General features: G+C 40.6%; 1 protein-coding gene across 1 annotated transcript; it reads left to right on the top strand.

The window, feature by feature from the left end:
- Positions 1–319: 319 nt before the first annotated feature.
- LOC122662236 lies at positions 320–7,687 on the top strand. Its single transcript, XM_043857818.1, has 6 exons — positions 320–536; positions 629–704; positions 3,083–3,178; positions 3,571–4,087; positions 5,485–5,620; positions 7,213–7,687. The coding sequence occupies exons 1-6, from the start codon at positions 420–422 to the stop codon at positions 7,405–7,407; spliced, it is 1,137 nt and encodes a 378-aa protein (XP_043713753.1). The 5' UTR covers positions 320–419; the 3' UTR covers positions 7,408–7,687.
- The last annotated feature ends 13,121 nt before the right edge of the window (positions 7,688–20,808 follow it).

The following is a 20,808-nucleotide window of genomic DNA, read 5'->3' as shown; positions in this document are numbered from 1 at the left end:
GGGAATTGTCTTTGTCGCCGGCTACTGAACGGATAGGCTGAGAGGGAAGGATCGGAACTCCTCAGTATTTAAGGTATTGAGCTAATATTACTTGGGGAGGAAACTTCGGGTTGACCCGGTTGCACTCAGATCAGATCTGTCCAATTAAGTTCCGGTCCATCCGATTTGGTTTATATCTGGGTTAGCCATTCTGCACCTGCACTGTGGCCTGCAAGGCGTCGATGTGGCCATGGAATAATGGAAGCCCAAATTCTCTATGGTGCGTGTAATGCTTGGAGAATTCTACTAAAAAAAAAAATTAAAAAGTGTAATGCTTGGAGTTGAATACCATATTACCATTCGAACTTGATGCGCCAGGAATCAGTTTTATCGGCCAATCTCTCTTGTGCATACTAGGGTTTTATGCACAAGTGTGAGTGATGGAGGATCTATTGAAGAACCATTTGTTCGCAGCCCATGCCATTGCTGCTGCTGGCTCTGTAACGTTAGGGACTGCTGTCACTCATCCTTTGGACACTCTTAAAACCCTAATCCAGGTAAAATTTCTTAACCCTTTCCTTTATATTTGACAATATTTTGCAATCCAGAACTGTAGAACATACATGTTGCTTATTGAGGTGGATCATAGGTTGGTGCAGGTTCCGGCAAACCTTTGGTCGCAGCTCAAGTTCTGGGCGGAGTTCGATCAATAACAGGGGACTTAGGTGACTTCGACCTCTCTCTCTCTCTCTCTCTCTCTCTTGATTGATGATATGGTCTTTATTTTGGTGACCATGCATCCTGTTGAATTATGTTGGTTATGGTAACTATTGATGACTAATGTCGGATTAGATTGTGAAGCGTAAACTAAAGGAACTCCTTAAAGTTTCCCAATTTAGGGGTTGATGAACTGATAAGCGTTTTTCATAATATATAGGAACATAATGTTTTTGGTTAACAAATGTTCAAAATTCAAATTGTCTTTAATTTAGTACCTAGGATAAGCTGAATGGACCAATATTCTTAAAATTCCATTTGTGCTATTCAAGCAAAATTAAATGAGTTATGCCCAAAGAAAACAAGGAAGAAAGAGAAAGAAAATGTTAGGTTTGGAGTAGAAAATGCAAGGTTATGGTTGGTCTACTGGAACAAGTTTGTCAGCTACTATGTTCTAGGGATGTCAATAACATGATTATTCTGAAGTGTGTGTATGAATATGTGCTCCAATTGAACAGCCAATAGTTGAGGCAGTTGGGTTCCGTGATTAGGGAAGGAGTTTACTAGCAGCTGATATTTGGTTGTTCACTGATGAGAATTGCGAAGAGTGTCTTAAACGAAAATCAAATCAAGATGTTTTATTTTATTACTATTATTTTGGAATGATATCTTTTCCAGCTAGAGTACTACTAAAAGAGAATACTAAGAAGATTTGATAGTTGATGTTTTACATGAAAGACTTCAAAGAACTTGGTAGAAAGCACTTTATAGTACATTGGTGATGGGACATTGCGGTATAGGTATATGTGGGACATTCTGTACTGTCTAGTTTCTCAAACTTTTACTCAGAGGGGGGACATATTAATTACATCAGGTTATTACTCAATATGAGATTGATTTATTAATTTCTTTTACATTCTATCTTCCATTCAGTTCTTTTACTGAGATAAGAAGTCCTACCTGAATACATTGGAAAAACTATCCTTGCTTACACTCTTTTCAACGTTTGATTTCCAATGGCCAAAGGTATACTGCACAAACACTAACAATTGCTGCTACTACTTCTCCCTTTGAAGCTTTATTCTTTTGCTTTCCTATTTTAGTGGAGTTGATTAAATAAAGCAAGCTTATGATTCTAACAACTAGCTGATTCCATGCACATTATTCATTTTATTTAATATTTTTCTCTTTAACATTTATATTTTATGAAGTCTCTTTGAATAGAAATGTAGTTAGTGTGCTTCATTCTTTTTGAAATTAATGCCATGGTTCTTGTATATAAATCTCATTGCAAATTATGGAGAAGCTTTCTTGAAAGCAAAGATAGAAAAGTTGGAATGACTTAAGAAAAAGAAGAAGCTTACAATTTTCAGTTGACAATCTTTTGGATTGAGTTCTTTCATTCTTCCCTCTTAGTATTTGGGATAACAGTGGGGCACGTTTGATAAATGACATGTTCCTAATGGGGTGGGGTTAGTATCATCTAATTGTTTTTAAGGTTGGATTCAGGTTTCATTTGGTATTAACCCGGGGCCGTGATGAGTTGACTAAAGAGTTCGAACAGAGCAATATTCGAAAGGCATGTCCACCCACTACTCCTTACTTCCTTTCTCTAGGATACAGCGCTGCCTAGCGTGCTTTCCTAATTGGCTTCCCCCACGAGAGCCAAACATCCTAGCTTCCTCTAGGCTCCTCTTCCAGATTTCTTGCAGTTTGGTTTTCCCGTTGAGGTGGTCTGCCTCATGTAGCAAATTTTCAATTCTTTGGAATCGTCTTGTCGATCTGCCGTTTGATATAGTGTTTGTTCAGCTCCCGTGTCAGTGGTTGTTGGTATCTCTGGACTTTGGGGCTATTGCATTCGTCTCTCTGTCGAAGAAATCCTTCACTTATGAAAATGCATGACCACATCTAGCAGGTGTTTCATTTATTTATTTATTTTTTCCTACCATTCTCTTACAATTTTTGTTGAGTTTCTTCATTCTTCATTACCTACTCCATCTCAGTTTGTCTTCTGCCCTGCCTCTTTCACATATGAATGGATTCAGGAGGGGGTTAGATGAATCTGGCTCAGGAGAAGGTTCAGGTTGGGTTAGCCAGGATACTATGCTGTTGCTACCTCTATTACACTTTTCTTATTTCGTTGGTTATTTTAATTTTTTTTTTTGTAATTTTTTTATTCTTTTTTTTTGTGGGGGGGGGGGGGAGGGGGGAGGTGAAGAGTATGAAAAAGACACTTAATTAGACCCAACAGCTTATGCTATCATGCTAAGAAATTTCTATAATCAAATATTTGTTTTACTATCCTTTGATAAATGCTCATACCATATCTATTTTAATTATAAATTATTATTTGCTGAGGCTAACCCTGTATATGATCAATATTTAGGTTTGTATTATGGTTTTGGATGGTCCACCCTGGGAAGGATTTCTGGGCTAGCAGCTCGATTTGGAGTATATGAACTTTTGACAGCTTTCTATAAAGGTATGATCACTTTACTTTTTCATTATTGAAAATGAATTGGAATTTGTGGATGCTTTCTATAGTTTATTTGATTCAAGCATCTTTCCTAATTTACTTGTAAAAAGTTTATGCATTTCATCTCATGCGTAAAACTAGAACCATATTTCTTAATTTTTCTTTATCTTTTGTGATGAAATTATGAAATATTGTTATGTGTTATGAGTAGTAGCACAGGTAGTCAACATGTGCCCAGATGGCTATCTACTCTGGAGATTAGAGACTTACACAAATAGTATTAATATTCTGATTTTGTTGTTTTGGGCTTTGTTTTACTTTAGCAAATGCATGTAATGAGTTGTCTTCTTGACGGTCTATTTAAGTTTCGCCACATTTTGCATTTTTCCTTTTTGTAGATGGACGAGAAGACAATTATGTCCATGTCTCTGAGGCCCTTTTGGCAGGCATTGCAGCTGGTGCCGTGGAAGCTGTCATGAGCACTCCATTTGAACTTTTTAAACTTCGTGCACAGGTTACTGCTGCTGTGCATCTCCCAGCCTCTTCGTCTGTGACAGCTAACCAAGTCAATACGCCAGTGATTGCTAGATTTATGCATGGATGTACTCTTGATAAGAAGGCATGGGACCATACTATTGAACTTTTGTCCCCTCTATCTAAGAAGCATCCCAATATGGTGAGTGCTCTGAAAGAGTACCCATGGATGCTGACTGGTTCTGGAAGACCACCTGCTGTTTATGATGTTAAGAGGCCTTTAAGTATCATTTCCTTGGAAGGATGGAATGCCTTGTGGAGAGGTCTTCGGCCATCTGTAGTTAGGGATTCCATTTTTTGTGGTGTATTCTTTTCAGGCTGGCAGTTTTTGCACATAGGAATGCTGGAGCAGAAGGCAATCGAGATGAATCCTCCACCCAGGTTTTATTTTATACTCTATTACATGATGTTTCCTGCTTTGAGTTGACTTTCAGTTTCTTTTCACTCTCTCTCAGCTGTGTCTTGCGTTGATCTTGCTCTATGTGATAGTCATTATATTATCTATTTGTACTAAGAAAGTTTTTTGATATACAGCTTTAGAAGATCAAAGAGTTCTTTCCATCTAAATTATTTTCCTACTTCGATATATGAATGTTCTCCTAGAATATCATGTACTGGCAGTATTAACTACTAAATGTTGGGTTGCTTTTGCAGCTCATCTGGACCTTACTGATCTGGTAAGAGTCTATTCGGTTAGATAATTATACATGGCTTAGGTTCATAATGAGTATTTAGATTTATGTGTTATGGTTACTTTTTTGTTTCAACAGTATGAGTTAGCCCACATCCCAAATCAACCTGCCCAAGATGCAACTATTTCCTATAATGTTGTGATTTGGTACATGTACACATGATATTGCTGGAAAGTTTAAATGTTAAAATCTTAAGTAACTACTCATTGGCTAAACCTTAGAATTCACTCGGCTGTTGAACCATACATAGTTATCAAGGTGTCACCTAGGTGTACGGGTTCCTTGGTCCGCCTTGGTCGCCTAGGCGAGTGCCTTGGCCCACCTTGTTGGTATCGCCTAGATTTTGGACCCTCTCCAACGCTTTGGTCGCCTTGCCGCCTTGGTAGCTATGGAACCATATCTTTGAAAACTTGACTGAACACTGAACAGCTAGAGGTGCCGGTACTTGTTCAACCCCACTTTTGCTTACACAAGCCAAAAAAGGGGAAAACAATGGATGACTGAAGTGGCATACTGGCATTTATCTTTTTATCAGTTTTCATGAAAACCAGCTGGTTTTATTTGGTCTTATCCGGTTCCGACCGAATTTGAATGGTTTCAGAAAGATGCATAGATTATGCCATTTGTTGGAATACGTCACTCTTGCCTATAGTTCAAAATCTGGTTTCGGTAAGGCCATTTCGGTCGGACCAAAATGAGTGAAATACCAAAATTTCACCTTCGCCGAAACAGTGTATTTTTTCTGTGTTGTTTTGCTTGGCCATTTTGGGGGGTAAACAGCCAAATTGACCGAAATTGCGACGAAACAGTGCATTTTTCGACCGAAATGAGTGGAATTTCAGTGAAACAGTGCTGATCCTGGGTTTCGTCTCCTGTTTCGTCTCGGACATGTCAAAATTAGCGAAATTTCGGCGTATTTTTGAATTATGCTCTTGCCTACATATGTCTATGCTTGAACGCATGTGTTTATCATGTATATCTTCGGAGAAATGGAGCAAATGTTCTTCAAAAGTGGGTGCTAGTTTTCCTGTTATTTATTACTTTTGCCACCCTTTGGATTTAGTTTTCATCCCATTTTTTTTCTAGGTCTATTGAAGAAATTGGTCCTGTGTCTCCTTTAGCTGCTAGTCTTGCAGCTGGAGTTTCTGGCTCATTAGCTGCTGCTGCTTCTCACTGCTTTGACACTGCCAAAAGTCGATCACAATGTACTGTGGTGCCCAAGGTATGTAACCTTCCTCCTCAAAGACTTTCAGATCATGGTCATTTTTCAAGTACTGCATGTGCAAATACTGTACATTTGTTACGGGGCTAGGACCCAAGGTTTCAAGTATTGGAATCAGACTGGGTGTATCGGCCAGATAGAGATTGGGATTAGCCAACTCCAATCCATCTAACACTTGGTGGTTCCTAACAGTATTGATGAAAGATTGGGCAGGTTCAGTTGATCTGGATCAGGATTGATTGCTGCCCGATCCTTCTTACTATCAAGGTTTAAGTCCTTGCTAGGGCCTACAGAAGTACCCAGGTTATGGCCTCATTGGAACCAAATGTAATCTAGTTGATTCTTCATTCTACTGTGACTGGAAGTATGCTTGTAACTTTATGTACTCTGTTACCCTACATTTGCTGATTCCTTTTGGGAAAATGATGGTTTCTTGAAGTGTCTAAAACTAATATTTTCTTGAATACAGCACAAACTATAACAAAATTCTGTAACTTAAAAGTTATTGTAAATGCGTGTAACAAATTGGAGTACTTGCATTTCCTTGTGTTTAACGATTAAAATCAATTAAAGTGGGTGTATATTAGACATTTACCCTTCATCTTTTGTCAATATAACCTTTAAATGAGATTTTTGTATTTATTATTACAGGTTTTAAAAAATGTGAACATGTTTCCACCACGTTCTTATCTGGGGATGTTTTTGTTTTAAAAATGGGAACATGTTTGTCCATGTTCTTACCTGGGATCTTTCCCATCATGTCCTGTTCACCACGTTCTTACCTGGGGATGTTTTTGTTTTAAAAATGGGAACATGTTTCGTCCATGTTCTTACCTGGGATCTTTCCCATTATGTCCTGCACTTTCCCACAACATGGGTTGATGATTTGGCAGTCTGACTGATAAAAAAATGGGAGACACCCTGGATATGCCACCTATCGAATTTTGTGGTCCATCTCAAGTTTCAACTCTCTAGGTTTTCCCCTTGGTTTTTTAATGGTTTCTGTTGAGCTCAATTCCATAGGATTTTTCAAAATATTTGAAAAATCCTACAATTACATTTGGAAATTTGTATTAGTCTGAAATCTTAACCATAGTTTGTTGTTAATATGGACATGTCCACAAAATTTAGGTCCCAACCCCAAATCGCCGCATGACAGCCATTGAGGGTGTGATGGAAAGGATTTGTGGTAAGGGCGTGATGGAATCTAGATTCCTAAAAGGTTACTGCTATGAAGTATTTTGCACTTTCACCTGGAATACATTTATATCAAAGTGGGAGTGGGGGTGGGGGTTGGTGGTGATTTGGCTATTATGTAAAGCCAGCTTATTTGTTCTCTCTTCCTGTAAAGCATCTTGAACGTTTCTCCTTGTCAATAAAATCACGTTATCATACATATATCAGAGGGGTATCCCTATACTTCTTGTTGGGAAATGGAGAATAAATTTGGTCATGCTCATCAATTAGATTCTTTGAAAATGTTCATGCAAGATCTTATTATGTTCCTGAAAAACAATAAAATAGATAAAGAAGTATTCAATTATGGGTAAGCCTAGTCTATGTTGATTACTCAGTTGTTCATTGTTGTGCAGTATGTCTCGATAGAGAGAAAGCTTCTCAGATGGAAACAGCCAGGATATTGGATTGAGAGAGCTTCAGGGATCCACCCCTCTGATAGGAACTACCTGTTCCGAGGGATTTGGTTGCGGATGGCCTGCAGTGGACTTGCATCATTTGCAATAGTAGGGAGTTATTTTTTGTCTGTCGAACATCTTGTTCCTAGGTGAATGAATTAGCATAAACATATTTCATTTAAAGGCTACATCCTGGAAAATGTGCTTCTGGTACTCTTTCCTCTTGATGTCAAGAATCAAAACAGCATATTAGCATTTGTCATTGAGATTCATTTTTTTGTACACCAGGTTCTTTATGTAGTTTATATTTGGACCATTAGGATTCAACTATACTCAAAGCAAAAGAAACTTGGAGATTTTGAAAGTCTGTTGTATATTCAACACTATAACTGTATGTAGTTCATTGATTGGTTGTAAAGGTGCAGAGGCTGATCCAAGAAGAGTGTGTATTTGGTCCTAGTTTTATCATAGACAAAGTACGAAATTTTTTGACAGGTTTTTAAATAAAGGATTTTGTGAGAATCATTATCCTCTCCTGTTACAGCACGGTTCTGTATTGCATCGTGCGGCACTGTAGAGGCCATGTGGTACAGCGGGCCCCACATAGTGCACATGGCCCTTGCAGCCGCCGCACGATGCAGTACGGCACAGTGCTGTAACAGAAGAGGATAAAAATTCATTTTGTCACACTTTAAGGTGTCAAATTATTTGTAATCTTACTTTTTTTTTGCCCTTTTAGTATTTTGCATTTTTCTTCTTTCAATAATGAAAGTAAATCATGCTGCAAGTGTACTCGAAAATACGCAAGACAATGACAATAATCAGGATGTAGCCTAGAATTGACCCCTCTGATCTGAAAACATAGCAATCTGGTGAGAAAACCCTACTAATCATCTGGGTTGGATTGTCCAAAATTGGGATCAGTCACGACTGATTTGACCGATTTTTGAAACAGTGCCATTGTGGGTCGTATCAATGAGGCCACCTTGAGTCATCGTGCAACACCTCGTGGGCAAGAAACATGTTATAATGATGATTGAATATTTGACTACATGTTCAAATGGTGCAACCAGCTTATCAATGAATGCAGTTTTGCCCTATTATCAGAAATGGTTTACTAGCATGAGAGCAATGACTGTCGGGCCTGCTCATAGTCCTATTTGAAAGCTGCACTTCAGATCTTGGGGGTATCGGAAAACCTATAAGATTGAGGTGAAACAGATCATTGAAAAGCCAGAGATGATTCTACCTTTTGGAAGCATCATTTTGAATGAGATCAAGATTGCATGGTCTGTTTTTCTACTATTTTTTGAATCAAAATTGCATGGTCTGTAAAATAGCAAAAAATGGGTAATTTAGCTCATCTCCAGGGAGCCCAGGATGCATCCAGTCGTTGGGCTGGTGCCCCCGGGCGTGCCCTGGGCGCTGGGCTCCCTGGAGACGATCCGAAAATGGGAGACTAATAGCAAAACAAGCTTCTTTGAGCTTGCTGAAATCTTTTGGTGAAACCTTGGCGTAGATTATGGAAAATTAATGTTTGCCCCAAATTACTCATTTTCTTATGAGAATGTGTTTTGGAAATTATACCAACTAGACAAACTTGGCAGAGGGTCTTCCTGGCCTTCATGAAGAATGTCTGTAGGGGAGAGATATGGCATGCAATCTTTGTATCCTTTGGGTAGGAGACTGGGGGTTGTTGCAATAAATCTTAGAGTTAGGAGTTAGGACTGAATTAATTGTTTCTCCTTTAGTTTACAATTTGCTAAAGATTGTAAAATGAAGAATTCTTGATCCCAACATTTTCTTCTAATCACATTTTAGAAGAGAAACCTCTGTTAAAATGAAATAAATTGATAAAGTTGGAGCTTTTTTCAAGAGTGATATGTCTTTTTGACTGGTTAGCCCCATTTCTAGATTCCAGTTTACTTTTCATTTTCTTGACACCTTTTGACAGGAAATCCCAAATGAATAGAAGGCAAAGCTCATTACTTGTACTCTTTTACGTTTGGAACCTCTCCAATGGCAATAAGCTTGCTTAATCAGTAGTTTAATTTCAAACTTGAAACACCACCAAAAACTTCAGAATGAGTATTCAACCACCTCAGTTGACAAGCTTCATAGCATTTTGTCTGCAAATTGTAAACAAAGAAATAACTGGCTAATATGATTAGGAACAGAATTACCTTCAACTAATCCCCCGCACCAACAGTTGTCATAGCGTCTAGGTGACCCAAGGCGTTGGAGGGGTACTGGACGCAAGGCGACACCTTGACAACTATGCCCTTGCTAGTCATTTAACATCATTTTTCTAAAAGCTTCATTAGCCAAGATGATTGAGAATTGGAATAGGGGATCCAAGTTATGCCCTTGGAACTCCATCAATCAATAGAGAGAATCTAGATGAATAGTTGAATACATGCATGACCCTAGCAATTTTAAGTACTTGTCTCCAAAGTGAATATTCTCATCATATGTTGCAAAAATTCTTAATTGACATGGTCATATGCTTTTCATATTCCAACTTAACAAACCATCTTATGAGCTAAACACTGTAGTCTAGAACCAATGTGCTTATTAGAAATTAAAACTCCCATCTAAAATTTTCTTTTGCTTAAGAAAAAACTCCTTAAGTTTATGACGTAATCTTATCAAGAACAACTCCCACTGTAGTGTACAAACTTGTAAGTTCATTAGCAATTAATCCCGATCTAAATTTACATTTGCTTGACAAAAAATCCTTAAGTTGCTTAGGCAATATTATCAAGAACAACTCCCATTATGGAGGCAAAGGCTTTTGACAATCCTTAGTGGGAACTAATAATTAGACCTTTTTTTTGGGTAAGAAAGGGACTTACTGAATAAAAGAGCCATGTGAACATCCTGTAGCTTCAGACAAACAATGGTCATGAAGCCACGAAATGGAACATTACCAATCTGTCACACACATGATAGACAGAGCCTTCTGAGCCAGAGCATCTGTTACAACATTCAGAGCCCGTGGAATACAATGAAATGAGACGTTCCACATCATCAATAATAGCTGCTACATTTAGTAGTAGGATCCGGTGTGGTTCAAGAATGTAGGAGATGACCTCCTTGCTATTCGATTCAATTTGAAGTCGGTTGTACCCAGATTCAAGGGCCTGAGATAACGCATGGTGAATAGCTAAGGCCTCTCCTTGAGCAACTGAGCTGAGGCAAAAGGGAACTGAAATGGCCTTCTGTTGCCACCCCTTATGATCCCGAAAGATATATCCAATACCGCCTTTTGAACCTAATAATTAAATTGAGAGGATTGTAATATTCCAGTATATACTGTCAAGATTTGAGAGATAAATGTGAAGTTACTTTACCAATCAACATAAGCATCCCTTGAAACTCATGGATCATAGTCATTATTTCTTTCAACAACTAATAACCCTTCAGAAAAACTTTGTAGAAAACCCCTTGGGCATGGTGATTATCTTCATCCATGTTCAATATCACAAAAAACAGAAAACAGATGAATAATTGAGAACAATTGTGCATGAGGAAGAAGATGAAAGTTTTGTTCTAAAATATCATTCTTTCCCAGGGAAGTGTGGGGGTCTGGAACAACTTGAAATATTAAGAAAACAAAATAAGCAGAGAATGAAGAAGACGATGAAAGTTTTGTCGCAACATATTATTCTTTCCTAGGGAAGGGGTGGGGGTAGGAACAATTGAAAGGTGTATGTGCACTAAATTTAAATCAATCATGTGATTTTCTTGGGAAAAAATTGGGGTAACCGGCTCAATTTTATCTTATGAGAGTATCTTAAGGTTTCCCAGACCTTTTATCTGTTACCCAGATTGATTTGTATGCTAGACTTCCATCATGTCACCCCCATCCCCGAACCACGGGAAATGCAACCGAGCATACAACTACGCTCTCCAACCACCGAGAATCACGATGCGATACCCAAGACTAACTCATTCACAACGACGGATAATAGGTAAAAAGGAAAGGATTAATATTAATAACATCGAGTTAGCAGAAGCTAGGTGATAGCATATAAAATATTATCTATTCAAGTTTACCCCTTCAAGTACAATTCGTTCTAATCGGGACTTATGTATTACCTACTATATAAATAATACATCTATCATGAAAGGAATCAAAAGAATACACCTATAATTCAAAATGAATAATCAAGTGCATCAAAAGATGGCCACCGCCATAAGTCACTATCCCGCCAAGGAACACATATCGCGACAACACTCTGTCCATGCTCCACGATCTACGGAGCCCACCAATCAACGTAACCAGCCTCGGGAGTCTCGTACTGCAGCCACTCTGCTCGAATGTACCGCATCAACTAAAAATATGTTTTCTCGAGGAGTGAGCTCCAATCGAGCCCAATGAGTGGCTAAGCCACACAAACATACACAATAATAATAATGAATGGGGTTGATTGCAAACCATACATGATGGACGGATACCAAGGTGTCCCATACCACCAAGGTAGACCGTACATCACATACAATTTACAATCATGCTACATGAATGAATGATGATGTATAGTTTTATTGTTATCCACCTAACACACAACTAAGTCGGGTATAGTACTATAGCAACACCTTAGGTAGCATCCCGACATCGGTACCATAAACGGATGGTATACCGGCGATGACCAACCCGAGTCGCTCCGAGCCTCTCTGTCCGGTCTCCACCAAGAGATATACGCAAACCCCAAGTCAAATCCCGTCTGGCGTTCGGCCCAAAATACGGTTGGCGCCGAACTTCCCGGTGGGTATACCCGAATAACGGTCGGAACCCACGGATTTGACCGACACCTAACCCCTCTCGGTAAGGGTCATGTAGTGCGGGTAAACATTTATCCTAGCCAGCATTCACCTATTGTATGAGTGAGGTACGCATGTGCATAAGCCGAGGCCGAGTCCATAGATACCGAAATACGGTCGGCCGGCTATCCTCTCGCCCCTCTAGCCCATAAGCGTATACAAGTACGAGATGTGAATACCGAAGGTAGTCGGTCGGTCACCATCCCGTTTCCACCTAATGCAATGGACAATTCTAATGCAATTTCAAGTACGGTAATCTCAAGCCCGACACCCACCGCACTTGGATCCCGCTTCAAGCCCTAGATCTACATGCCATGAGTGAGTCCATATTATGGAATCCCGGTCCAGCACCAACCGGCACCCGAGTCCCATAACTAAATCCAACACCATTCGCACCATAGTGCAGAAAAATAAATAATATCGCAAGACAAGAATGTAAAGTCCTATCAACATCTAAACATTTATATCGCCCTATATCTTACTAATAATTAAATATTATAGCACACATGCATGAATGACATTCGCAAGACACGACACACAAACATTCCATAAATTAAGGCGTTTGCTTAACTCACTCACCTTGATTCTCACAATCGTCGATGCAGAGCTCTTCAAATCGGCGTTCGATGCCAAGTACCTTGTCCCACGTACTAATACGCCCCGAGCCGGTCAAACCTAAAGAGAGTGTACAACGTGGGGAGAGATTAGTGCCTTAGGGCTAGAAGAGTTGGGCCCCATAAGTTATCAAACAAGGCTAAAATAGGGGCCGGCACATACAGAGAAGGCTATATCATGTGCTGTCCATGTGCTGTCCATGTGCCTGTCCCTCTCGGACTTTCCCACCGGCGAGATCTAGGTTCTCGGGGACGGGCACTTGCATGTGCCTGTCCATGTGCTGTCCCTCTCGGACCTCCCACCGAGATCTTTCTCGGGACTGCACTTGCATGTGCCTGTCCATGTGCTGTCCCTCTCGGACTTCCCACCGGGCAGATCTACTTTCTCGGGACAGGCACTTGCATGTGCTGTCCATGTGCCGATCTTCTTGTGCTCATACCATTCGAGAATGGTTTTGCAGCCCCAAAGTCTTGGGCTAAAATGGGGTATTCTTAGGGGTTTTAGGGGTCTCTTTGGCCATGAGAACAACTCCAACCAAGGTGCCATAGCATACACCCAACATGGGTTTGTAAACCCCATGATCGATTAGGTTTTCTTCCATTAAAATACATATGGAAAGAAAACTCATGGGTTTGGGTATTGGGGTTTTGAAAGGGTCTTTAATCAATGTTATTTAACACCCCTCAAACCCACACATCTACGGTCTTCCATGAGGGTTGGTAAAACCCATAAATGGAGGTAAATCCCCAACTTAGGGTTCATAAATGGAGAAGGGTGAATGGGCTTAAGGTAGGGTTAGGTGCTTCATAGTTAAACATCAAGGATTTGCCATTAATGACTCTTCTAATTGAGTAGATGGAGCACTCAAGGTGTGCTCAACCAATTCAAACCCTAGGTAATAGAATTAGGGAAAGAGAGATGGAGAGAGAGAGAGAGAGAGAGAGAGAGAGAGAGAGAGAGAGACTCACCAAGGGTTGATGATGATAGCTTGTGCTCCACCATACTTCTCCCTTCTCCTTCCTTCTTCCTCTTCTTCTTTCTTCTTCTTTCTTCTTCTTCTTTCTTCTTCTCTTTCTTCTTCTTTCTTTTTCTCCTCTCCTCTCCACGATTTAGGATTGAAATGTGAGGTGAATAGTAGTTTTGGGTCTTTAATAACCCATCTAGGCATTAGGTCTTGTTTGGTTAGTCTCAAGTCCTTAGGTCCATTTGTTTAGGAGCTTATTTGGTTAGGTATAAGCCCAAGGTCTAGTTTAAGTCATTGGGCCATTGGATCCACTTGGGCCCATGGCCCATGGCCCATGTCCTAAGTTCTAGTTACAATTAGAAAGAGACTAAGCTCCTAAGCCCAAGCCCATTCTAGTTCTTATGCTTATTAATGGTCATGCATAGGCATGAATTATTCGGATAGTGACTTACTCCCAATCATCGCTAAGTGGATAAGGGCGATTCGGTGCGGGCCCCGGATCCCTATCATAAGGGAATTCCAAGAATATGCTTTCGTGGACGATTTTCCCCCTTTCTCTCGACGGTGGATCTTTCCTCGAGGACTTCCCCGCTTCGTGTGCGACAATCTCGTGTGATGGCTTGAGTGTTATGACCCACATTCACGAGCGTACTCCACTCTTGGTTCTACACAAAAGGTTTAAACCAGACCGGTGGTCAAATCGCGTTTCAAACCGGGTTTTGGGCACGGATTTAACATCCTCCCCACCTTATAAGAATTTCGTCCTCGAAATTGAGACGTACCTAGGTATCTCGCATAGGTGAGGATACTTGACCGCACTTCGCCTTCTCATTAACAAGATGCCCCTTTAATCAATGAGATTACTCCGCATCGGTAGGTTGGACTTCCTTAATCTTCTCTCGCCAATGAGGGTTGTATCAGGGCAAAAATAACATAGTAGCATCATCAATTAACACTTCCAACCCCATTCTTTTGGCTTCCTCTATAAGTTTGCTCATTGATCTAAAGTGCGGCAAGGAAGGGTTTGTGATTTCCTACTAAGTGCATCGCCACCGATTGGCTTTGCTTAAATGGTATTGGATAGTGCGGATAGAGGGGTTAAAACGTGCTCAACTTCCGCTCCAGACTGCTTAGTTATTTAGCTTAACCTAAGTTGTATTGATTTGTCCTCTAATAGTATCCACCTTACACAATGGTATAAATCAATTCCGATTTAGTTAATATAAAGTCAGTGTATATAAGGACCCAGTGAAAATCAAACTCGAGCTTATACTTCTAGAAATAGAGAGATGCAACTATTTCCATATACTATCCGATTCTGTACTCCAAAAATTTTGGGTTGAATGACACAAGGTGTACTACTTTGCTTACTCCGGTCGTTTCCTATGAGGACTTTCACTTCCGATCCTCCACTACCTAACTCGACTTTAGAATGAATTGGAATATTGATGGAATCCCTACTATTCACTCCCAATAACGGAGGGGACATTCAGGGGACCCATTACTCCACTCATATCTATTGTTGAGCAAAGTTTTGTCGAATCCTTCGATTCCAGTTCCTTTTAGTTCTTGGCACTTGGCTACACTAACACCCGATATAATCTCGTTCATCAACTTAAATTGCTAGATCTATCATTCTCTTCCAACTACATGATATAATCCATACGTCCTAGCATCCGTCCTAAATTATCCTTTCTAGATATCCATCGGTTCGTGGGTGTATAGACATATCGAGATTCAACTACGTGCCTATATATATATATATATATATATATATATATATATTTTTCACCGTCCCTTCGAATCTAGACACAAATCTTGGGTTTCCCTCTTGACAAGGTCCCTGAACGTATCAGGCCCATACACCAAGCCAATCCCGCATTCCCGGTAGATTTACCACCAAGTCCTAAAAATGGCTCTCCCGAGAGACATGTGGGGCCATAGGCTTACCTAAGGGTACTTAGGACCAATACTCAAAATTTCTAGGTGGTTCCCAAAGAAAGCCCGGGCTAGTCACTAAGGCCACGAGAAAAATGAAAGATAATTTCCCTAATCATTAGCTTACGTAACAAGTCCTGCGGAAAGTCTCTCACCGACGGACTAGCTTACGCGAAGTTGGAATTACAACTAACGACCGTGGGTGACTAAATTGAGTCGTAAACTCTAAAATCAATAATGCGTGCACAGGTGATAGGTATAGACATAAGGTACATCATCATTGCGCTGATGATGACTACGCCTCATCTCGGGCATGTTGAATACACTCCCTGGGGTTGCATGGGACCGATGGCTGCGGGTTTGGCACATACATGCTTCTTATCGACGAGCAAGTCTTGGACATATGCCCCCGCTTGTTGCGTCGTAGCAACGAATGCCCGGTGATGAGTTTGAGGTGTTTGTGAAAAGGCTCGGGTGAGCTTTTCTTTTGTATAAATTAGCTATTTGCTAATCCATCTCAATGTGTAAGCTTCTTCCGTTCCTATACCGCTTATGGTATGATTCACTATTCAAAATGTTATTCGTAATGTTCCTAACCACAATTTTTCTTCTTTTTTTTTTATTTTTTTATTTTTTATTTTTTTATTTATTTATTTATTTATTTTTATAGACCAAGGGCCCCAATTTTTTATTGGTATTGGTGTATCTTGAAGTCGTTGGGCTTATGCAACAAGAATCCTATAATGTATAAATTTTCCTAATATATACAATAGCTCTTTATGGTTAGGCTAATCCAGTTATCATTATATTTTACATCATTGTCCATGGCTTTACCCTCATAAACCTTAGTATATATCCTTTTTCTTTTTCTTTTTTTTTGTAACTCCTAGGGTTTAGTATGTAGTTTCTCATCTTTTCTTCATTTCTAAACTGGTTTATGTTCTATAGAAGTCTCCTACCTTTATTTGTATTATCAAAGCATTGTTCATCGCAAAAATTTATATATTCTCCGTTGTTGTACTTGATTCTTGTTTATGGTTAAGGCTTTTAATATTTAACCCTAATTTAGAGTAAATCGGGTCGTGTGAACACCGAGTTAGTCCATGAGGTAGAGCATCACGCCCGATACCAAGTCGTCACACCCCATCCCCGAACCACGGGAAATGCAACCGGAGCATACAACTACGCTCTCCAACCACCGGAATCACGATGCAGATCCAAGACTAACTCATTCACAACGACGGATAATAGGTAAAAGGAAAGGATTAATATTAATAACATCGAGTTAGCGAAGCTAGGTGATAGCATATAAAATATTATCTATTCAAGTTTACCCCTTCAAGTACAATTCGTTCTAATCGGGACTTATGTATTACCTACTATATAAATAATACATCTATCATGAAAGGAATCAAAAGAATACACCTATAATTCAAAATGAATAATCAAGTGCATCAAAAGATGGCCACCGCCATAAGTCACTATCCGCCAAGGAACACATATCGCAAGAACACTGGGTCCATGCTCCACGATCTACGGAGCCCACCAATCAACGTAACCAGCCTCGGGAGTCTCGTACTGCGCCACCGCTCGAATGTACCGCATCAACTAAAAATATGTTTTCTCGAGGAGTGAGCTCCAATCGAGCCCAATGAGTGGCTAAGCCACACAAACATACACAATAATAATAATGAATGGGGTTGATCGCAAACCATACATGATGGACGGATACCAAGGTGTCCCATACCACCAAGGTAGACCGTACATCACATACAATTTACAATCATGCTACATGAATGAATGATGATGTATAGTTTTATTGTTATCCACCTAACACACAACTAAGTCGGTATAGTACTATAGCAACACCTTAGGTAGCATCCCCGACATCGGTACCATAAACGGATGGTATACGGCGATGACCAACCCGAGTCGCGCTGAAGCCTCTTGTTGCCGGTCTCCACCAAGAGATATACGCAAACCCCCAAGTCAAATCCCGTCTGGCGTTCGGCCCAAAATACGGTTGGCGCCGAACTTCCCGGGTGGGTATACCCGAATAACGGTCGGAACCCACGGATTTGACCGACACCTAACCCCGTCGGTAAGGGTCATAGTCTTGGGTAAACATTTATCCTAGCCAGCATTCACCTATTGTATGAGTGAGGTACGCATGTGCATAAGCCGGAGGCCGAGTCCATAGATACCGAAATACGGTCGGGCCGGCTATCCTCTCGCCCCTCTAGCCCATAAGCGTATACAAGTACGAGATGTGAATACCGAAGGTAGTCGGTCTGGTCACCATCCCGTTTCCACCTAATGCAATGGACAATTCTAATGCAATTTCAAGTACGGTAATCTCAAGCCCAAGACCCACCGGCACTTGGATCCCGCTTCAAGCCCTAGATCTACATGCCATGAGGTGAGTCCATATTATGGAATCCCCGGTCCAGCACCAACCGGCACCGAGTCCCATAACTAAATCCAACACCATTCGCACCATAGTGCGAAAAATAAATAATATCGCAAGACAAGAATGTAAAGTCCTATCAACATCTAAACATTTATATCGCCTATATCTTACTAATAATTAAATATTATAAGCACACATGCATGAATGACATTCGCAAGACACGACACACAAACATTCCATAAATTAAGACGTTTGCTTAACTCACTCACCTTGATTCTCGTCAATCGCGATGCAGAGCTCTTCAAATCGGCGTTCGATGCCAAGTACACTGCCCCACGTACTAATACGCCCCGGGTCCGACCAACCTAAAGAGAGTGTACAACGTGGGAGAGATTAGTGCCTTAGGGCTAGAAGAGTTGGGCCCCATAAGTTATCAAACAAGGCTAAAATAGGGGACCGGCACATACAATGAGGCTATATCATGTGCTCCGTCCATGTGCCTGTCCATGTGCCTGTCCCTCTCGGACTTTCCCACCAGATCTAGGTTCTCGGGGACGGCACTTGCATGTGCTGTCCATGTGCCTGTCCCTCTCGGACCTCCCACGCAGATCTTTCTCGGGACCGGCACTTGCATGTGCCTGTCCCATGTGCCTGTCCCTCTCGGACTTCCACCGCAGATCTACTTTCTCGGGACAGGCACTTGCATGTGCCTGTCCATGTGCCAGCTTCTTGTTCATACCATTCCGAGAATGGTTTTGCAGCCCCAAAGTCTTGGGCTAAAATGGGGTATTCTTAGGGGTTTTAGGGGTCTCTTTGGCCATGAGAACAACTCCAACCAAGGTGCCATAGCATACACCCAACATGGGTTTGTAAACCCCATGATCGATTAGGTTTTCTTCCATTAAAATACATATGGAAAGAAAACTCATGGGTTTGGGTATTGGGGTTTTGAAAGGGTCTTTAATCAATGTTATTTAACACCCCTCAAACCCACACATCTACGGTCTTCCATGAGGGTTGGTAAAACCCATAAATGGAGGTAAATCCCCAACTTAGGGTTCATAAATGGAGAAGGGTGAATGGGCTTAAGGTAGGGTTAGGTGCTTCATAGTTAAACATCAAGGATTTGCCATTAATGGCTCTTCTAATTGAGTAGATGGAGCACTCAAGGTGTGCTCAACCAATTCAAACCCTAGGAATAGAATTAGGGAAAGAGAGATGGAGAGAGAGAGAGAGAGAGAGAGAGAGAGAGAGAGAGAGAGAGGACTCACCAAGGGTTGATGATGATAGCTTGTGCTCCACCATACTTCTCCCTTCTCCTTCCTTCTTCCTCTTCTTCTTTCTTCTTCTTTCTTCTTCTTCTTTCTTCTTCTCTTTCTTCTTCTTTCTTTTTCTCCTCTCCTCTCCACGATTTAGGATTGAAATGTGAGGTGAATAGTAGTTTTGGGTCTTTAATAACCCATCTAGGCATTAGGTCTTGTTTGGTTAGTCTCAAGTCCTTAGGTCCATTTGTTTAGGAGCTTATTTGGTTAGGTATAAGCCCAAGGTCTAGTTTAAGTCATTGGGCCATTGGATCCACTTGGGCCCATGGCCCATGGCCCATGTCCTAAGTTCTAGTTACAATTAGAAAGAGACTAAGCTCCTAAGCCCAAGCCCATTCTAGTTCTTATGCTTATTAATGGTCATGCATAGGCATGAATTATTCGGATAGTGACTTACTCCCAATCATCGCTAAGTGGATAAGGGCGATTCAGGTGCGGGCCCCCTGGATCCCTATCATAAGGGAATTCCAAGAATATGCTTTCGTGGACGATTTTCCCCCTTTCTCGACGGTGGATCTTTCCTCGAGGACTTCCCCGCTTCGCTCGACAATCTCGTGTGATGGCTTGAGTGTTATGACCCACGATTCACGAGCGTACTCCACTCTTGGTTCTACACAAAAGGTTTAAACCAGACCGGTGGTCAAATCGCGTTTCAAACCGGGTTTTGGGCACGGATTTAACATCATCTGCACTAACATATACTATTAGATCATACTTATCCTGTGAACTCGAGGATACATAACCTGATAAAGGCTCAGATTGGTATTAAGGTCATTTTACAGAAAACCAGGAACAATTTCAAAGGGAGTTCTCGCAGAGGATGCTATTCAAGCATTTCCTATCAATGCGCCCCTTTCATCTTGATGAAGGAGGTAGGTCATTGAGTCAGCTTCCATCTCCATTCTGATCATCAGAGTGCCAACTTATTTCTATAGAAGTTCATGTGGAGTATTATGAAGGGATCTTTTATGCTCCTCTTATTCCTATTCACAAGGAAGGGCTAATCAAGTTAATCAATATGGTGGAGGGAGACCTGGGATTTGAAATGGGTAATAAAGACTTGAATCCTATTTACAGTTGAGAGATGATGCCTTCATTTACTTTTTCTCTGCAAACTTTCTCACTGTCAACTTTCTTATCCAAGGCAAATTCTAAGGTGGTTCTACGAAGTTTGGGGCCAGCACTTCAACTTTGTACAAATGAAATATTTGGTTTCAGCAATGTTTCTAATATGGGTAATTTAGTGAAGTGAGTTGTTGATCAAATCAGTTCTCTTCCTATTTCACATCTAGGACTACCCCAAGTGCCAAAATACATATCTTGTGGTTTCCTTTAGGGGGGGCATATGCAGCACTAAAGCAAAAATTCTAGTTATGTTTGATTTATCAAGAAAAAATAAAATACAATAAATTGCCAATCATGTTTGACACCATGCTCATAATTCAGCATAGTTGTTAATTATGAACTTGAATATAAGAAAA

The sequence above is a fragment of the Telopea speciosissima genome, chromosome 5, assembly GCF_018873765.1.
Source record: "Telopea speciosissima isolate NSW1024214 ecotype Mountain lineage chromosome 5, Tspe_v1, whole genome shotgun sequence".
Classification (NCBI taxonomy): domain Eukaryota; kingdom Viridiplantae; phylum Streptophyta; class Magnoliopsida; order Proteales; family Proteaceae; genus Telopea; species Telopea speciosissima.
Note: the sequence above shows the minus strand (reverse complement) of the source record. Positions and strands in the feature narration are given on the sequence as shown.

Excerpts from the sequence above, each read along its gene's own strand:
- LOC122662236 (XM_043857818.1), top strand. The coding sequence starts at position 420 with ATGGAGGATCTATTGAAGAACCATTTGTTCGCAGCCCATGCCATTGCT. Across the intron at positions 705-3,082 it reads ATCAATAACAGGGGACTTAG|GTTTGTATTATGGTTTTGGA; the intron begins GTGACTTCGACC and ends ATCAATATTTAG. Across the intron at positions 4,088-5,484 it reads GAGATGAATCCTCCACCCAG|GTCTATTGAAGAAATTGGTC; the intron begins GTTTTATTTTAT and ends TTTTTTTTCTAG.